General features: G+C 52.3%; 2 protein-coding genes and 1 long non-coding RNA gene across 3 annotated transcripts; 2 read left to right on the plus strand and 1 right to left on the minus strand.

Moving 5' to 3' along the window:
• Window positions 1-2,165: 2,165 nt before the first annotated feature.
• LOC123465078 (carcinoembryonic antigen-related cell adhesion molecule 16-like) lies at window positions 2,166-7,346 on the plus strand. Its single transcript, XM_045163222.1, has 5 exons — window positions 2,166-2,219; window positions 2,742-2,847; window positions 3,686-3,742; window positions 5,535-5,672; window positions 6,760-7,346. Exons 1-5 carry the CDS (start codon window positions 2,166-2,168, stop codon window positions 7,341-7,343), a joined length of 939 nt encoding a protein of 312 aa, XP_045019157.1. The 3' UTR covers window positions 7,344-7,346.
• A 23-nt stretch (window positions 7,347-7,369) lies between these two features.
• CEACAM16 (CEA cell adhesion molecule 16, tectorial membrane component) lies at window positions 7,370-14,005 on the plus strand. Its single transcript, XM_044930732.2, has 4 exons — window positions 7,370-7,869; window positions 9,307-9,585; window positions 11,699-12,025; window positions 13,787-14,005. Exons 1-4 carry the CDS (start codon window positions 7,515-7,517, stop codon window positions 13,795-13,797), a joined length of 972 nt encoding a protein of 323 aa, XP_044786667.1. The 5' UTR covers window positions 7,370-7,514; the 3' UTR covers window positions 13,798-14,005.
• Window positions 14,006-15,420: 1,415 nt separating this feature from the next.
• Window positions 15,421-19,730, minus strand: LOC112580322. The gene is made up of 2 exons (XR_003104694.2): window positions 19,463-19,730; window positions 15,421-16,731 (listed from the first exon to the last, which is right to left on the minus strand). It is a non-coding gene; the product is annotated as an uncharacterized LOC112580322 (long non-coding RNA).
• Window positions 19,731-20,118: the final 388 nt, after the last annotated feature.

Raw genomic sequence — 20,118 nt, forward strand, 5'->3', positions numbered from 1 at the left:
CCAATAATGTCAAAATGATGCATAAATCATTAGTAAAATATATCAGTGACCCAACCACGTCTCCCCTCCGTGGGCCAGCCATACACTTTACAACGTTTTGGTATCATATGAAGAATAATAAAGCATACACTTTAAAACGTTTTGGTTATCATATGAAGAATAATAAAAAGAAACAGGTGAAACAAATTTATGTCACCCAACATAGGCAAAATGTTATCATTTCAATATGCTAACTCTCTTCAGTCATGTTCAACTCTGTGTGACCCCACTGACTGTAGCCTGCCAGGCTCCTCTGTTCATGGGATTCTTCAGGCAAGAATACTGGAGTGGGTTGCCATACCCTCCTCCAGGGGATCTTCCTGATCCAGGGATCAAACCCATGTCTCTTATGTCTCCTGCATTGGTAGGTGGGTTCTTTATCACTGGCTCCCATCATTTAAACATGGACTCAATATAAAAAGTGAACAACAGGTTTTGTATTCTTTGTGTATGTGTCTGTAATAAATCTTCAATATTTTTTGTGAGCTTTTGTTCCTTTTCACTTTCAGGGTTGTTTTTTTTTCCAGTTTTATTAGGAAAAACCTTATATAGGGAGTTCCCTCATGGTCTCCATGTTGTCACGGTAGAGGGCCCTGGTCAGGAAACTAAGATCCCTTAAGCCAGGCAGCATGGCCGAAAAGGAAAAAGAAAGACAAAGTTGAATATATCACTGATTGAGGTGCACAGCAAGATGGTTTGATTTACATATTTTGTGAAATGATTGTCACAACAGGTTTAGTTAAGCCTATCGCTTCCTATAAATACAATTAAAAAAGAGAAAAATAATTTTAAATTTATAGATGTTATAAGACATGAAGATTTAATATCTCCACTTCTCCTTCCTCATCCTCTTCAAAATTTTATCATGCATGCATGCACACGAGCATGCTCAGTCGTGTCTGACTCTTTGCAACCCCATGAACTGTAGCCGCCCAGGCTCTTCTGTCCATGGGGTTTTCCAAGCAAGAATTACTGGAGCGGGTTGCCATTTCCTTCTCCAGGGGATCTTCTCGACCCAGGAATGGAACCCACGTCTCCTGCATTGCAGGCAGATTCTTTACCACTGTGCCACCTAAGAAGCCCATGCTTTTAATTATATCAATAATTAGTGTTTGCACCATTATGATGACAATGTAAATATCGTTCACTGCAGGACCTATTAGGATACTGTGATTACGTGTCTTTTCTTTTAGTTGAAGTGTAATTGACCTGCGACACTGTTCGTTTCAGGTGCACAACATAATGATTCAACACTTCTGTATATTACAAAACAATAGCCTCTTCGGTGTGTACTTTTCACTCAGAGCTCATCTAAACTCGGAGAAGCTAATCGCAGTGACTACCACACTGGATGAGACAGCTGGATGGCATCACTGACTCAAAGGACATGAGTTTCAGCAAACGCCGGGAGATGGTGATGAATAGGTAAGCCTGTCGTGCTGCGGTTCATGGGGTCACAAAGAGTCAGACACAACTGAGTGACCGAACCATCACCACCACGCTGGACAGCGTGTCTAGACTTCTGTAGTCACCCCACTGCCTCCCAGCATCTGCTGTCACCTCCCACAGTCTGTGCCCCACACACAGCCAGAAGACCCTATTAACACCTAAGTCAGCTCCCATGCCTTCTCTGCTCACATCTCTCCCAGGGCTCCTATCTCAGAGTGAAAGCCAAAGTCCTCCTGTGGCCCACAAGGCCCTGCAGGATCCGCCCATGTTTCCTCTGTGCCCCCCTCCGCTCACTGTACTCCAGCCACACCAGCCTCCCACTCATCAAAACACGGCTGCCTCGGGGCCTCTGCACTTGCTCACTTGCTGTTCTGTCTGCCTGGAATGCTTTTCCCCAGAATCCCCCAGATTCAATTTTCCCTCATTGAGTCTCTACTCTGATGTCACCTCCTAAAACATCTTCTGTTGACCCTACATAAACCACTACCCCAGGCACCTCCATCCCCTCTCCTGCTTTGTTCCTCTCCATCACATTATCTCCACCTGATATATTACATCTATTTATTTGTCAGCTGACTATTGCCCCGAACAAAAGGTCAGCTCTATGGGGCAGGGATTTTTCCAGTCTTATTTGTAGCTGTAAACCAGCACCTAGCACAGTGCCCGGCACCTAGGAGATGCTCAATAAATGTTTGTTGAAAGGTGAGTACCCAGTGCCCACTCTGGAGCAGGTATGGCACTGAGCCCATGCACCTGGTCTCCCTCACCCCCAGAGAAACCCCAGAGAGGTCAGTATCATGATCACCTACCACCCACCTGCCAGACAGGCAAAGGCCCCTGCCCAGGATGGCCAGGTTTACTTTCTGCCCAGCTCTGGGCCTGGCACATAGTAGGTGCTCAAGAAACCACAGCACTCAATTGGACCAAAAGTCCAGGCTCATGTCTGGGAGCACCAGGGGGAGGGGCTGGGGAGATGGAGCCGGGAGTGAATCAGGAAGCACAAGGACCACAGAGCAAGGAGGGTCTGTGTGTTGCTGAGGGTGGTAGAGAGCCATGGTGGAGTCTGGACAAAAGCCAGGATTTGTCCTCAAGACTTTCAGAACCAAAGCCTCTTCTCGCTACTCAGCCAGACGGCAAATCCCCAGAAGCCCAGACCTCCCTGGAGACTCCTCTGTCTGTGTCATCCGCCCCTGGTGTCCAGTTCCACAAACACTCTCAGCCTCTGCTCCATCATCCGATCCTGTGCTGGGCAGTGCGGGGGACATGGTGATGCCCACAGCACAGCGGCCCCAGTCCTGCCCTCCCATGACTCAGTCACTTTGAAGAAACAGACCTACCCCCTGACAGTGAAGACCCAAGGTGGTCAGGGCTGTGACTGACTGGGGATGAGGGGCGCACCTCATGAAGTCTAAGAGTCCAGGAGGGCTTCCTGGAGGAGGAGGGGCAGTTGTTGAATAGGCAGTGAAATAGAGCAGGGGGAAGCAGGGATGTGCTGGGTGGAGAGAGTGCCAGTGAAGCAGAATAACTGGAGCAGAGTTCCCAGAAGGAACGGGTATTCAAGCAGGCAGGGGCCAGGACATGCGGGGCCACAGTGACAACTGGGCTTTCTCCTGAGGGCACAGCTTTCTCCTGAGGAGCCATAGCAGGTTCTGGGCACTGAGAGGGAGCCAAACCAGGGTCAGAGACCAGGGAGGAGTTGGGGAGGGGAAGCCAGATGAGGGGGCCAGTGCAGGTTGGGGAGACCCAGACTAAGGCAGGAGCCACAGGGAGAGAGACAAAGACGCATAGGGCATTTAAGAAACAGGCATGATAGAGTGTGGTATGCGGTGGCAGGGGTGGGGGGGTAGATTATAATCAGGGACAAGGCCCCGTCTCTGCCCCAGTGACGGTAGACGGTGGCGCCATCTCTGATAAGAGGGTGGGGAGGAGGAGCAGGTCTAGGGGAAGATCTCGAGGTCAATCTGGGACGGGGTGAGCGAGAGGTGCCCAGGGACATCCAGGGAGGTGGAGAGGGGGAAGCATCCTGAATGATATCCTGAGCCCCTGGATGAGGTTCCCAGGGCTCAGGGGAGAGGGCTGGGCTAGGACAGAGAAGGGTGAGTTGAGGTCACAGGAGGGATGGGGGGAGTATGCCAGGTCACCCACAACTCACCTGGCTGCACCCACCCCTCTCAGCTCACACTGTCCCCCACGTCAGAGCCCCGCCCTGCCAGGGCAGCTGAGGACGCAGTGCTGGAGGAGCAAATCAGGACAGGTGAGCCACAGGTATGGCCCCCGGCCCAGAAGCAGGATGCTGGAACCTCAGAGACACCAGGACCCAGACGCCATCGAGATACTGATAACACATTTGTCAAGAACAAATGTTCTTGACTTGGTGGCGGGGGGTGCTTCCCACCCCTGCCCCATCCCCCCATGGCCTCTACCAAGCATCACCTTCCCAGAGAGAGCCTCCCTGCCCCATCACCTCTGGCCCCAATTCCAAAATCGCCAGCCCCCTTCCTGGCTTGATTTTTCCCCACAGCACTTATCTCCATCCGACATGGGATAGATTTTATGTTTAGTTTGTTTACCCCACAAATCTCAGCCCCACAAGGGCAGGGATTCTACCTACTAGCCCCAGGACAGTGCTTGGCAGGCCAACAATGCTGATTAAATATTTGTAGGATGAATGAATGAGCATCTTTTTAAAAAAATATATTTTATTTGTTTATTTGGCTGCACCAGGTCTTAGTTACAGCATGTGGGATCTAGTTCCCTCACCAGGGATCGAACTTGGGCCCCCTGCATTGGGAGCATGGAGTCTTAGCCACTGGATCACCAGGGAAGTCCCTGAGTGATTTCTTCTTGAGCCTCTGCTCCATGCCAGGCATCATGGTAAGTACTTTACACAAGGTCATTCATTTCATTCTTCCAACAGCCCATGATGTGGGTATTATCATCACTCCCATTTTACAGATGAGGAAACTGAGGCCCAGTGGGCTCTATAACTTGCCTATGGTCATGGAAACTAGGAACAGCGGAACTAGGTCCAATAACACCAACCACCCCTTGTGTTTGGAACCCAACTCTGCCAGGTGCTAAGTTCCTGATACGTGGCATCTCACTAACCGCTTAACAACCCTGATTAGAGTCTATACATCCCTGGTTTTCAGAGCAGTCAACAGAGACTCAGGAAGAGGCTGCTTCCAGCCTCACTTCCAGAAAGTGTATAGCCAAGGTCAAGACTCTCTCTGGCCCCAAAGGGTTCACATATGCCCATTTCACAGACAGAAAGAACTAGGCTTCAAGGGAAGAAGAGAGAGAATGTGGATTGCTCAGCCCCATGTATGAAACCAACAGGAAACACAGCCCCTGGGACTTCCAGTGGTTAAGATCCCACACTTCCAATGCAGGGGGAACCCGGTCAATCCCTGGTCGAAGAACTTGGACACTATGCCGCCACTAAAGATCCTGCCTCCCACAATGAAGATTAAAGATCCCATGTGCCGCATCTGAGAACCGGTGCAGTCAAATAAATAAGTATGTATAAAAAACAAACAAAAAACAGGGCCCCAGAGAAAGTGTACAGTCACTGGCCTCCTTCCCTTCTGTGTGGGTTCAGAAACAGAGCAGAGTTCAGAACCCCCTGCCTGCAGGAACTTGGGCAAGTCAGAGCCCTTACCCCATGCCTCAGTTTCCCCGTCTGCCTGCCCTGACAGTGATCGCATCACAGGGCAGCCGCTGAGATGAAACCTGAGGGTCACCCACAGCTTTGGGCCTGGGAAAACGGCAGTCACTGTGGATGTGTTTTATCCCTCGGTGTCCCCCCCAAGTCGGCCTGCGCCGTGGGTAAGAACTGCCCTAAAATCTTCCCCTGGCCCTCCTCCCGCCTCCCTGGTGACCTGGTTCTTCTCCCGGTACCAAACCCAGGCCCTCGGCACAAAGAAGGTCAGGCAGCGCCCCAAGAGGCCTGACCAGGTCGTGGCCCCTGGCCCGTGCCTGCCACACCCGCTCTGGTACCCAAACGGGGCCCCAGATCCTCGGTGACTCGATCCCTCCAAATTCAGGTGATCTCCCCCAGCTGCAAATCACCGAATCCTCCCAGGTCCAGCGCCAGACGGAGCCAAACCCCAACCAGGAAGGGCCTCGGAGCGCCGGGCCGCCAACGCCGTTGTCTCCAAGAGCCGGCTTTGGGGTGAAAGATGGTGCTGATCCGAAGCAGATGGCTCTTTCTCAGTGGTGAGCGAGAATGGCACCCCTAGAGCCTTAGCCCCATGGTCTCAGGGAAGGGAGGGGAGCCTGGGGAGGGAAGATGTGAGCAAGAAACCCAGCAGGTAGGGGCAACAGCTCTGCTTCATGCAGGCACGATTTGCTCCTCCAAGAATCACCAGTGTGGGGCAGGCCGGGGACTGTCACCCAAAGAGATTTTTGAGGTAACTTTGAAGATTTCTAAAACCGGGGTGTAAGTTAGGGTTAGGGAGCCGCTGCTGTGCTTCATTCATGTAGCAAACCCTTACTGAGCTGCAGAAGCCTTAGCTACCATGAGTTGTAATCAACAGCTCAGCCCCTCCCTCAGGATGTGGTTTGGGCAGTTGCTTTCCTCTTCTCAGCCTCAGTTTCCTCATCTATGAAATGGGTCTAACTCCTGGGGTCATTTGAAGGTCATCCCCAGCAGCATTTACTACCATCTACTGGGTGTTGTCCTATACACTTTTTGTGTATTCATAACCACCGCACCCATGACCCCCACTCCATAGACCAGAAGCCTGAGGTTCAGAGAGGTGAAGTCGCTGGTCAGGGTCACACAGCCAGAAAGCGACAGGGCTGAGTGCTAGATCCAGAGCCTTAGCTCATAGCCAGGCTCCATCAGCATGGAAAGTACCAGAAACCAGGCCAGGCATGTAAACACTTCTTACGTGAGAACCGCCGCAGCTTCCTGATCCAGGCAACCACGCACAATTCCATCCCAGGCAGACCCGACCAGCTAGTCGGGTTTGGGGCTTATCTCCTGGGTTGAGAACAGAAGGGGTGGAGTGGATTAATCACAGCCCTACTTTCTGCTGTGGTTGAGCCTGGGGAGGCAAAGGAAGGGCACCCAACCGGGAGCTGGGGTTCCCGGGGGGGCTGGATGAGGCAGCTTAATCTTGTAAGTGGAGGCCTGATGACTCTCACGGCCGGGGAAAACCCTCTGGGTCTCGTCCCAGGTCCCATAGGCTGAGTGGGTGCTGTGAGCTTGCTATGAGCAAGGCCGATGCTAGATCCTTAGCACAGCCCATCACATCTGGTCCTCAGATCACAGCCCCTGTCCTCCCAGGACTAAGACCCCCTTTAGCACCTGGCTGACAGTTACTGAGTACTTACTGTATGGAAGGAACACATGTGCCAGGAGCCCATGTCTCCTCCCCCATCAAACGTGGGGAGCGGTCAAGCCTGCCTCACCCCACCCCTCTGGCTCCTTTTCAGCCGTGTTCCTGAGTGCGGGGGCCGAGATCATTATCACCCCCGAGCCTGCCCAGCCAGCCGAGGGCGACAACGTCACTCTGGCTGTCCAAGGGCTTTCGGGGGAACTGCTGGCCTACAACTGGTACGCAGGGCCCACGCTCAGCCTGTCTTACCTGGTAGCCAGCTACATTGTAAGCACAGGCGATGAGACCCCTGGCCCAGCCCACACGGGGCGGGAGGCTGTGCGCCCCGACGGTGGCCTGGACATCCAGGGTGCCCTGCCTGGGCACTCGGGCACCTACATCCTGCAGACTCTCAACAGGCAATTTCAGACGGAGGTGGGCTACGGACACATGCAGGTCTATGGTGAGACACCCCCGAGAGCCCCCTCTACCCTAGCTGGGTTTTCCCAGCTTCTGCCCAATCCTTCTTAAAAAAATAAATAAATAAATAAATAATGTGCCATCAAAAAAAAAAAAGAAAAAGTCCTAAAATAACATTAAAATGCTCACCTCCTCCCAGATGGCTTCCAGGATTAAACCTCCCTCTCATCCTGTTCTTTGCTCCTCTGGCTGGGGTTTCAGGGGTAGTGCTGGGATCCAGCCATGCCCCCTGCCTGGGGAGGGGGAGACCCTGGGAGCAGGCAGTGCCCGGCCCCCTCCCCCTCTGTCTCTTGCCCCACAGAGATCCTGGCCCAGCCCGTGGTCGTGGCTAACAGCACGGCCTTGGTGGAGCGCCGGGACACCCTACACCTGACGTGCAGCAGCCCCAGCCCTGCTGAGGTCCGCTGGTTCTTCAACGGCGACACCTTGCCCATCGCCGTGCGCCTTGGCCTGTCCCCCGACGGCCGGGTGCTGACCCGGCATGGCATCCGCAGGGAGGAGGCCGGCGCCTACCAGTGTGAGGTCTGGAACCCTGTCAGTGTCAGCCGCAGCGAGCCCGTCAACCTTACCGTGTACTGTGAGTCCTCCCGGCCCAGCCCCCAGCCTCGTAGATGGGGAAACTGAGGCCAGGAGAGGGTGCCCCAGGGCACACAGCGAGTCAGTAGGCCAGCTGGGGTTAGAAACCAAAGAGTCCCCTCAAAATGCCCTCGACCCATCTCCAAAGCACAAGAAGACCACGTTTGAAATTGAATCATCTTTCCCTTTGAATCGATACCTCCAGGACTGGTTGTTTTCAAAAGGGAGAGGGGACATGAATGGTGGAATGGGAGGGGGAATAAAATTAAAAACATAACCAAAGTATGGAGTCATCTCCAGGAGCAGCAGATGCACCATGTGGCATTCAGAGAAAGGGCTTCCCAGGTGGCTCAGTGGTAAAGAATCCACCTGCCAATGCAGGAGATGCAGATCCGATCCCTGGGTCGGGAAGATCCCCTGGAGAAGGGAATGGCAACCCACTCCAGTATTCTTGCCTGGGAAATCCCATGGACAGAGGAGCTTGGGGGGGGGGTGGCTACAGTCCATGGAGTCATAAAAGAGTCCAACACGACTGAGCGACTAAACGAGAACAACAACCAGAGAAAAGAAATCACTCAGGTACACAAGGGATGGCAATGTAGAAAAACTTAGAACCTAGAATCCTACAACCAGGGAATTCTAGATTTGAGAAGCTCCGGATTCTAGACTCTGAGAACCCCAGAAACTCTAGAGGCAGAGATTCTTAGACTCTAATTCTAAAAACTTAGAGCTGCCCAACCCTGCTGCTGCTGCTTAAGTCGCTTCAGTCATGTCCGACTCTGTGCGACCCCACAGACGGCAGCCCACCAGCCTCCCCCGTCCCTGGGATTCTCCAGGCAAGAACACTGGAGTGGGTTGCCATTTCCTTCTCCAATGCATGAAAGTGAAAGGTGAAAGTGAAGTCGCTCAGTCGTGTCCGACTCTTAGCGACCCCATGGACTACAGCCCACCTGGCTCCTCCGTCCATGGGATTTTCCAGGCAAGAGTACTGGAGTGGGGTGCCATTGCCTTCTCCGTGCCCAACCCTAGAATCTTAGAAACATAGATTTCTAGACTCTTAGCCTCCTAGAACATAGAAACACCTGCTCTTGGAACCCTAGAATTCTAGATTCTTAGAATGGCTTATCGGAAACCAATCATTTAGACCTTTTTTTCCCTTAATGAACCCGTAGATGTCAAAAACATCTTGCAGTGTTTTTGTGCAGTGCCCCAACGTCGTTTTTCTACAGAAAAGACAACTGAAATCCCCTGAGAGGGAAAGTGATTGTCAAGATCTTAGAGCAAGTTAGAGATCCATGTGGGATTTGCAAAGGCCAGAGCACTTTTTTCCTCCAGATTTTCCCAGGGGCCCCTCCTGGTGGAAAGAAAGCCGGGCGGGTGCCCGCATCGACGGCCCTCTCCCTCCACTGCCCCGTTTGTCTCCCTCCCACCCTCACAGTTGGCCCTGAACGCGTGGCCATACTCCAGGACTCCACGACCCGCACAGGCTGCACCATCAAAGTCGACTTCAACACGTCCCTCACGCTGTGGTGTGTGTCCCGGTCCTGCCCGGAGCCTGAGTACGTGTGGACCTTCAATGGGCGGGCCTTAAAGAGCGACAAAGACCACCTGAACATCAGTAGCATGACAGCCACCCAGGAGGGCACGTACACGTGTATTGCTAAGAACCCCAAGACCCTGCTCTCTGGATCTGCCTCAGTGGTGGTCAAACTCTCTGGTGAGTCGCCCCCAGCCTGGCCACCACCCCCTCCCCTTGGAGGCCCAGTTGGACCCCAGCTTTGGCTGCTCCACCCACCATTCTGCTGCCCTTTGCCCAACAGATGATGGGAAAGGGAGAGATTCTCACCCCATTCATTGGCCAAAGGACAAAGTGGCATTTCAGGTGGACTCTCTTCATCCCCAGGTCACAAAAGGAAGGCAGTCTGTGCCTTATCACACACCCCACCCCCCGAAAAAAAAAATCGACATATCAGACTCTCTTCCTTGAGGGGTGGCAAAGCCAGAAACTGGCCACGTGTTCCAAACCGTGCAGCGGTAGAGTGGAAAAACATTCGATGTCCCTTTACATGAATGCCCCTGTTTTAAATTCAGTCTGTCACAGCAGCTGCAGGCTGGACCCCATCCCTGCCGCAGAAACAGCTGAACCTCCGCGCAGCCAACTCAATTATTCAGTTATCTGGCGCGGATGCTGGTGTGCGCATGCGCACACCCTCACACAGGCAAACGCGCTCCCGGGAAAATTACAGCCGTTTATTGGCAAATGGAAAAACACAGCGAGAGAGGCACTGTCTTGCCTCTGTCCTTAAACAACCTGGCAGTGGGGGTAGCACGGACACAGCTGGTGTTCTCAGAGCCATCAGGATCCTCAGGGGACGTCTGCTCATCCCCTGGGGATGATGGCTTTGAACATGAGGGCCTCATTCATTCTGCCTTGGTTCCTTCCCAAGTGGCCACCATCCCCCGGGGACAGGGGGAACAACCCTTCCCTCCCTCGTGCCTCCCTCCTACTCACAGGCTGGGTTCATCCAAGGGGTGGAATCTCTTTCACCCAAAGCAGAAATGGCATCCCCAGAGGTAAGTGTACCTCCTGCCCCACCCTACGGGGGGCCTTGGCAGCTGGTCTTGGCAAGAGACAGGGGGGTGGACCAGATGACCTGAGGCGCTGCCCAGAGCCCTGTCTCTGCAGGTCAAGATAGGGGTGTCCAAGCTGTGCAGGTATGTGCAGGGAGTGGGCACAGCACCCCCAAGGGCCTCCTGAACTGTTGGCCACCCTGTGGCAGGTACCAAGGGGGGAGACAGAGGAAAGGGAACCATAACCCTGCCCCCACCTGGTCTGATGGAGGAGACATGGTCTCTGCCCTCGGAGAGACCGTCTTGAATTAGGGAAGAAGCCTCCCTATTCAAGAGCTGCCAGTCAGAGAGAAGAGGCAACGCCTCACACGCCACCCGAGCAGTGATGAAGACGGCATGACTTCTGATCAGATGGAGGAGACACAGGGGACACTGAAGCAGATTTTGTATTCTGATGGTGGAGACAGGGTCTTAAGGAGACATGGCTTTTTTTTTTTGAGAATTCCTAGTCTGATGGGGGAAACACAGTTTCCACTTTTGGGGGTACTCCCAATCTGATGGGGGAGTACAGGCCCCCCACTTTCTAGGAATTTCCAGTCTGATGGGATAGACATGCCCCCCATTCAACTTCTGGGGTCCCCAGCTGACTGGAAAGACCCAGCCCAATAATAAATTGGAATTTTTAATCTGATGGAGGAGACATGGCCTCCACTCTGTGCAATCTTTCAATCTAATGGAGAACTATAGCTCCCCCTATTCTGAGGTCTTGCAAGCTCACAGAAAAGACAATACCTGGAGCTCATAGCTCCCAACGATCTAATGGGGGAGACACGGCCCCCATAACCTGAGAATTTCCAATCTGATGGGGGAGATGCAGCCCCTGGACTTTTAACAATTTCCAATCTGATGGAGGAGACATGACTTGGCCCTCTAGGGTCTTCCAGTTTAATGGGGAGAGATAGTCCCCCAAGAGCTGGAAATTCTTAGTCTAATGGGAGAGAGACGGCCCCCACGCACGGGGGTCTCCCAAACTGATGAGGGAAAATGCAGCTCCCTGGCGGGCAGGCATTGTTGAGACACAAAATCCACCTCCACTGCCACACAAGTCACCACCTCCTTCCTCTGTCTCCCTCCTGGCACCCCAGCACGGGGAGGGCCAGTCAGTTGGGGGAGGCATAGATGAGCTGGCTGGGGGTGGGCGGGGGGCGCTGTGACCCATGCAGGCCCAGCTGACCCAGCAACCCTCGCTCTCTCCCCAGCGGCCACGGTCGTCATGACCATCGTTCCGGTGCCCACCCGGCCAATGGAGGGCCAGGACGTGACGCTGACCGTCCAGGGCTACCCCAAGGACCTGCTGGTCTATGCCTGGTACCGTGGGCCTGCCTCCGAGCCCAACCGGCTTCTCAGCCAACTTCCTTCGGGGAACTGGATCGCAGGCCCCGCGCACACAGGCCGGGAGGTGGGCTTCCCCAACTGCTCACTGCTGGTGCAGAAGCTGAACCTCACGGATGCCGGCCGCTATACCCTCAAGACCGTCACACTGCAGGGCAAGACGGAGACGCTGGAAGTGGAACTGCAGGTGGCCCGTGAGTGTGCAGGAGGGGAGGGGGAGGGGCGGCTCTTTTCAGACAAGGGCTCCCAAAAGTGGGGAGTCCAGCTGACTCAGTCCTCCAGCTGACTTGGGCCTCCCCAGATGGAGCTCTTGCCTTGTCTGTCAAACCAACAGACCAGGGGCAGACTGGCTTTCTCCATCAGACTGGGGGCACTCAATGGGACTTCCATGCCTTCTCTCTTCTGTAAGAAGCACACCAGACCAAAGGTTTCAAAATACAGGGTGTAGACTGAGGGTAAGGTACCCTTTTCCCTAGAACATAAAACACAGGAGATATTGCCGCCTCCCTCACGCTGTACCTCTCCCATCAGATGGGCGGTATAGGGTGAGGGTGGGTCCATGCCCCCTCCTCAGACTGTCATCTTAGACAATGCGGATCATGTTTCATGCTTTGTGCTACAGTAAGAGAACAGAATTTCTACCCTCAGAGGGTACATTTCTCTCGCAAGCTGAAACAAGGATTATCTCCTCCATCGAGATGGAGACCCCTAGGTGGTGGGAATTTTGTGTCCTCTTCAGACCGGAAATTCCCAGTGGTCAGGAACAATGTCTCCTCCATCAGACTAGGAATTTCCAGATGTTGGGGACCATAACTCCCAGTCAGACTGGGAGCTCCCAGAAGTCAGGAATAATATCTCCTCCATCAGACTGGGAGCTTCCAGATGTTGGGGACCGTGTCTCCCCATCAGACTGGGAGCTCCCAGAGGTAGGGACCATGTCTCCTCCATCAGACTGGGAGCTCCCAGAGTTAGGGATCTTGTCTCCTCCATCAGACTGGGAGCTCCCAGAGGTAGGGACCATGTCTCCTCCATCAGACTGGGAGCTCCCAGAGTTAGGGATCTTGTCTCCTCCACCAGACTGGGAGCTCCCAGAGGTAGGGACCATGTCTCCTCCATCAGACTGAGAGCTCCCAGAGGTAGAGCTCATGTCTCCTCCACCAGACTGGGAGCTCCCAGAGGTAGGGACCATGTCTCCTCCATCAGACTGGGAGCTCCCAGAGTTAGGGATCTTGTCTCCTCCATCAGACTGGGAGCTCCCAGAGGTACGGACCATGTCTCCTCCATCAGACTGAGAGCTCCCAGAGGTAAAGCTCATGTCTCCTCCACCAGACTGGGAGCTCCCAGAGGTAGGGACCATGTCTCCTCCATCAGACTGGGAGCTCCCAGAGTTAAGGATCTTGTCTCCTCCATCAGACTGGGAGCTCCCAGAGGCAGGGACCATGTCTCTCCCATCAGACCGAGCATCATCAGAGGTGTGAGAGGCCATGTCCCTGGAGCCTTGCCTCCCACATCAGACCCGGCAGTCTCAGAAGCCATGTCCCTGAGTCAAGGACTGTGACCCCCTCCCTCAGACTTGAAGCTGTGAGGATCAAGGACCCAATCACTTCCAGACACCCCTAGCACCATCCTTCATCCATTCACTCATCAAAACCTAGTTTTCTGGGTCAGCGCTGGGGGGAGAATGCTGGTCCATGACAGCAGGTCGCCCCCTGATGATGCTTCGGAACCCCTTTTCACCCTGTCTCTCTCCTCACAGTCAACCTTCCTTCCTCGCCCAAGGACCAACGCCACACCTTCCTGAATCTGAACCTGACGCAGGCTGAGCATGGGGCGGGTGGGGCCACCGGGAGGCCAGGGTCGGGCAGGGGCGCAGGAGGAATGGGGGCACTGGGGACCTGGTCCCCTACCTCCCCTGATGGCTTCCTCCACCCCTGTGCCCCGTCCTTCCCCCACAGTCCTGGAGTAGCACTGTGGACCTGGAGACCTCCAGAGAGACGAGCTCTTCATGTCACTCTCCTGTCTCCTCTCCTGGAGCAGAGGGCCACTCACTTTCAGCAAGGATGCCAGACCATGGTCCTCTCTTCTCCTGCTTTCACCCTAGAGTTAGAGCCCACAGGGCCCTACTCCTTCACCGAGCTGTCGGAGAGCCACAGCCTATAAACATCCTGGTTAACACACGCCTGTGTCAGCCTCTCCTTCCACTGCTGCCAACTTTGTCGTTCCTGGTGGCCACACTTGCTTCCCTTCCCACCCAAGGTGATCTCGGTCTGGCTACATACATGCACAAGGAAGCCCAAAATGCAGGGCTCCAAGCCCCCACTGCTTCATGTCACAGCCTCAGGCCCTTCCCACAACACTCCAGAGTATTTCTGAGGGTCCTGCTTTCCAGTGGCTGAAAGAGTGCCCCTCCTGTGGCACCAAACAGCTGTGGGACATGCCACCCCACACACACACACTGCGCCTCCCTCCATAACCTGGAGCCTGATGCAAAGCTATTTGCGCACAGGACAAGGAATAGCCAAATTTCTCAAGAAGAGTTCCAGCACCTTCTGGCCTACATCGATTTAATCAAAGATGACCTTTTGTGCTCTCCACTGTGTTGGGATTCCCCCACCCCCACTCCATGTATCTCTCAAGCATCACCTGCAGAATCCTAAAAATATCTCCCTCCTCCTCTACACACACCAAAAAAGCCCCTATGAATAAATGAATGCAAACGGGGCAGGGGTGGGGTTGAGGGCTGGAGAGCAGGGAAGAGTGGGAACCAGAGGGAGAGTGTCTTCTGACCAGTCTCACTAGGATCTGAGCCACAAGCCCCACCCAGCCAAGATGACCCTACTATAGCAAGACCTGGTGTTAATCAGAAGTGTGATAGCAGACTCCAGGCTTAGAGTGGAAAGAGAGGTTGGGCAGGGATGGAAAAACTCAGTAGAGCGATTTCTCAGAAACTTTAAAGACAGAGTCTTTCTGGGGATGGCCTTGAGCTGGGGAGAAGGCAATGGCACCCCACTCCAGTACTCTTGCCTGGAGAATCCCATGGACGGAGGAGCCTGGTGGGCTGCAGTCCATGGGGTTGCTAGGAGTCGGACACAACTGAGCTACTTCACTTTCACTTTTCACTTGCATGCATTGGAGAAGGAAATGGCAACCCACTCCAGTGTTCTTGCCTGGAGAATCTCAGAGACAGGGGAGCCTGGTGGGCTGCTGTCTATGGGGTTGCACAGAGTCGGACACGACTGAAGCGACTTAGCAGCAGCATGTTGAGCTGAGATGGTGAGTGGTGAAAGGCACCCAGAATGAGGGTTCTAAAATCTGGGCTAGAGCCCTTCGTTTGCTATGGATTCACTAGACCCTCCATTTGTCCACCAGTAAAAAGGTGTGGACTTAACAATACTGGAGTGGCTTGCCATTTTCTTCTCCAGGAGAATCTTCCCACCCAGGGATCAAACCCAGGTCTCCCGCATTACAGGCAGATTCTTTACCATCTGAGCCACCAGAGAAGACCTAGGATAGACTAGAGTTTTCCAAACCATTTTATTAGCCTCAGAGCCCTTTCTTCAAATGCAAGCTTACATGGTATATCAATATATTATTTTTAAAACATTTTTAATATATTAAATCACAATGCAATAAAAGCAGATATCAATTCAAAAGCCATAGCCCTCTTCTCCCACCACCACCAACTTTCTACACACTGTTGAAAAAAAAAATTCTTGCATTTAAATGATACGTGGATTACAGAGGCAATTAAAATGTAAAATAGCAACCAAAATCAAATGACAGTGAAAATATTATATATAGAGACTATGGGATATGATCAAAGCCACACTCGGAGCAGGATGATAGCATTAAAATGCTTAAATACATTGAGAGTACCAAAAAGAAAAGATTTTGAAATTGAGCAAAATAAGGTTACCACTCAAGAAACTAGAAAAAGTCCATGAAATAAACCAAAGAAAAAATGTAAGAAATTAAGAAAGGTAAAAGCAGAAATTGATGAAATATAAAATCAAACAGAGCTAGTCAATAAAACCTAAAGCTGGCTCTTTGAAAATACCAGAGAAATCAACAAACTTTTGGCAAGTATGATAAGAGACAGAGAAGACTAATATATAAAAGAAACTGTTTTGATTGAAGTAGAGTAGATTAGATGCTCAATAAATATATATAGCGAGGGAAGATATGTGGATACTTCCCCAGCAGCCACTCCTCTTTGCTCTTTTATGACCGAGGCACTGCCTCCCTTAAAGGAAGCTGAAAATGCCAGATACTCACTTTCCCAGACTGTCTTGCAGTTTCAGGTGGTCATGTGACCAATTCTGGCCAATGAAGGAAGGAGAGAACTAAAAGTTCTGTCCAGTGACTCTCCCTACCTAAGTGGACACTAAGGGAATTCCATGGAGTTGAAAACTACTGGCTAAATCAGTGTTCTCCAATATGAGGTTTCCAGGCAATGGCACAGCTAGGAAGTGAGGATGGATTTTAGCCCATACTGTTAACCCCAAGAACACTATCCAGACCCAAAATGGGAAATAGCATCCGTATTCACCCCACCCCTCCAAGTTCACATAAGAGTCAGTGACATATATATCAGTGAGAATTTTTCTTCAGTGGCCAGTAAGAGAGATTGGACATAACACGAACAAAGACAACACTAGAATACAAGATAAAAGAGAAACTGATACGTTCAGGAGCGGCTTACATAGACAGAAGATTATTTCTCTCACACATAAAAGGTGACCATGAGCAGAGCTGGGATGATGGCGCCACAGTGTCATTAGAAACACAGCCCTTTCTGTCTTTCTGCTCCATCGTCGCTGGCATGGGGCTTTCATTCTCCTGATCACTTCATGGTCCTAGATGGCTGCTGGAACCACAGCTGCCTCATCCACGTTCCAGGCTGGAAGCAGAAAGAAGGGAACAAAAAGTAAAAGCAGCTCCATGCCTGATTATGGACTGTGCCCCCCACCTGCCCATTTTTTCCTTTTTGGCCACACTGCGTGGCACGGGAAACTTTCCTGACCAGGGATCAAATCCATGCCCTCTGCAGCAGAAGCACAGTCTTAACCACTGGACCACCACGGAAGTCCTAATCCGTGCCCTTTTTAAGGAACCTTCCCCAAAGTCCCATCCTACCACTTCCACTTACATCTGATTGACCAGCTCTTAGTCATGTGGCCACCCTAGCTGCAAAGGAGGCTGGGACATGTAGTCTTTTCCCTGGGTATATCACTGCTCCAAAGAACTTCAGGGTCCTGCTCTCAGAGACAGGAAAGAATGGATCCCAGGTAGGCAGCTGGCAGGCTCTGCCATGACAGACCTTGGAACTCCTACTTCCCAAGCTGGACAAAATGGCCTTCCTCACCTAAGCCCAAAGGGAAGGAGTCCCAGATATAGTAGCCAGGATTTGGGAAAGACTGGGGTGGTGTTCTTCCAGGGCTTGCTTTGTGCAGTGGAGAATGAGGCCAGCAGGAGGGGCAAAGGAGGAGAAGGGGTGGCAGCTCAGTTTTCTAGGTCAAGTCGGATCCCATATCCTCAGGCTGTGGAGGCTCAGATGTCCCCAGGACCGAGTCTCCTGTCCCCCTAGGCCTATCTGGGCTTCTGGACTGAATCCTCCAAGCAGTCCAATTCTCCTCTTTAACAGTCCAGGAAAGAAAAATAGCAACAAAGCTTCCCAGGTGGCTCAGTGGTAAAGAATTTGCCTGCCAGTAAAGGAGACCACAGGAGACATGGGTTCTATTCCTGGGTCGGGAAGATCCCCTGGAGTAGGGCACGGCCACCCACTCCAGGATTCTCGCCTGGAGAATCCCACAGACAGAGGAGCCTGGGGGTCACAGAGAGTCGGAAACAGCTCGGCAACTAAACCCTGCTGACCCTGGTGGTCCCGCGGTTGACGCTGCCCTCCCACTGCAGGGGCCCTGGGCGCAGGAAACAACAATAGCTCCTGATATCTCAAATGTTGATGTTGTCCTCTTGTGTCTCTAGCTCAATGAATTCCTACAAGAACCCTGAGTAATTACCGGCAGTTCCTCCATTTTACAGATGAGGAAATTGAGACCCAGAGAGCCAAAAACCTCGCTCCAGGTCCCATAGTTCCCACGGCTCCTGGAAGGAAGCTAGCTGAGTTTCCGTCACTCCTCCGCAGGGCCGGCCAGGCCAGGGCACAGGCTCGGAGCCCAGACAGAACTGAGAGCAGACACTTGAGCCGAAGGACTCCAGGCAAAGTGACTTTTCTCACTTATAAGACAGAGATAATAATAGTATCCACCTCTGAGGACTGTTGGAAAGATTAAATGAGCCAATATAAGGAAAGAATTTAGTTACCTAAGTGCTTGGTGAATGCTTTTTAACTCACTCAGGTGGTAGTTTGGGCAACATGCAGATGGATAAGCCAACAATAACCATTTTTCTGTCATAGCTTCTTCCTGGGGGGCTTAATTAAGCCTATGTCACAAGGTCCCCCGTGACAAACCTAGACAGGGTGTTAAAAAGCAGAGACATCACTTTGCCAACAAAGGTCCATATAGCCAAAGTTATGGTTTTTCCAGTAGTCATGTACAAATGTGAGAATTGGATCATAAAGAAGGCTGAGTGCCAAAGAATTACTGCTTTTGAATTGTGGTGCTGGAGAAGACTCCTGAGCGTCCCTTGGACAGTGAGGAGCTCCAACCCATCCATCCTAGAGGAAATCAACCCTGAATGTTTATAGGAAGGCTGAAGCTGAAGCTCCAATACTTTGGCCACCTGATTGGAATACAGTGGCCACCTCTTTGGAAAAGACCCAGATGCTGGGAAAGATTGAAGGAGAAAGAAGGGGGCGACAGAGGATGAGATGAGATGGTTAGATAGCATCACCGACTCAGTGGACATGAGTCGACTCAACGGACATGAATCTGAGCAAACTCTGGGAGATAGCAGAGGCCAGGGAGCCTGGTGTGCCGCAGTCCATAGGCTTACAAAAAGTCGGACACAGTTTAGTGACTGCACAACAACACAGATTCCCCTCATTTTATGGAATACAGGCTGTTCTTGGAAAACTGTAATCATCTGAAAATAGTTTATGAGAAAAATAATACATGTGTACAATTAGAATCCTGATACTGAAAGGTTTTTTTTTTTTTTTTAATTTAAAAATAAAAGATAACGAGGAATCCCCTGACAGTCCAGTGGTTAGGACTCGGCACATTCACTGCCGGGGCTCCAGAGTTTCATCCCTGGTTGGGGAACTAAGACCCCACAAGCCATGTGATGTGGCGAACAACAACAACAAAAGAACAAAAAAACAAAAAGAAAATCTAAAAATATCAAGGTAATTCCAACGCTGCTTATCACAGGTGCCGGGGGAATGTGCCCTCAACACAGATCCTCTGGCTTGCGTCTCACCACCTCCCTGTGAAATGGAGCTCTATTTCTCCAGTCTCCTAGCTCTTTATTAAAAATACACCTTCCAGGTCTCCCCCTGGGCCCAGGAAATCTGTGTTGTCTCCATGGAAGGGACCTGGAAACTGGATTTTTTAAAATAAATAGCCTGGGTGATTTTTGTCAGCTGCAAAATTGGGGGACCCAGATGCAAGAACTGTCTGACGGACAAAAAAAGGAAATTAAGGCACGAAGAGTAGGAGGCAACTTACCCACAGTCCCTGAGCCAGGAAGGGGCAGGGCCAGGGATTGGCCCAGGATCACACAGCAGGGTTCAGACTGGTGGCTGAGATGGGGCCTCTTCTGCCCCACGGGCCTCATAACTGCTCCCCTTCTCCCCCACCCCCACTACCCAACCCCTCCCGACAAAGCCCAGAGGGTCCTGGGGTCCTCTCGGACCCTCGGATTCCATTAGCCATGGGTGGGAGCCAAGCGGAAATCCAATGCAGTCTCTGCCTCTCTCTGCCCCCTCCCTCCCTGCTCCCCCAAGATGCCTTTTCTCAAGTAACCTTTCTGACTTGGGGAGGGCCGGGGTGGGGGTGGCAATGACCTTGAGGCCAAAACACACAATGGCCCAGTCAGGCTCTGGAGCTCTGCCAGGCAGAGGAAGGAAGCCTGCCCTGTTTTTCTCCCCTGGGCTGGAATGTTGATTCAGGAGGGAGAGAGAGAGAGGAGGGTGAGAGAGAGAAAGGGAGAAGGAGGGGGAAAGGGGGGGTGGCAGGGTGGGGGGCGGGGGGAGAGGAGAAAGAGAGGTGAGGATGGAATAGGAAGGAGGAAGTGGGCAAGAGAACAATGGTGAAAGAGGTGGGTACCTGGCACCAGGGTGCCAAGCCTGGACTTTGGGAACCAAGTGGGGAGTCTGGTCAGC

Source organism: Bubalus bubalis, chromosome 18 (assembly GCF_019923935.1).
Source record: "Bubalus bubalis isolate 160015118507 breed Murrah chromosome 18, NDDB_SH_1, whole genome shotgun sequence".
Classification (NCBI taxonomy): domain Eukaryota; kingdom Metazoa; phylum Chordata; class Mammalia; order Artiodactyla; family Bovidae; genus Bubalus; species Bubalus bubalis.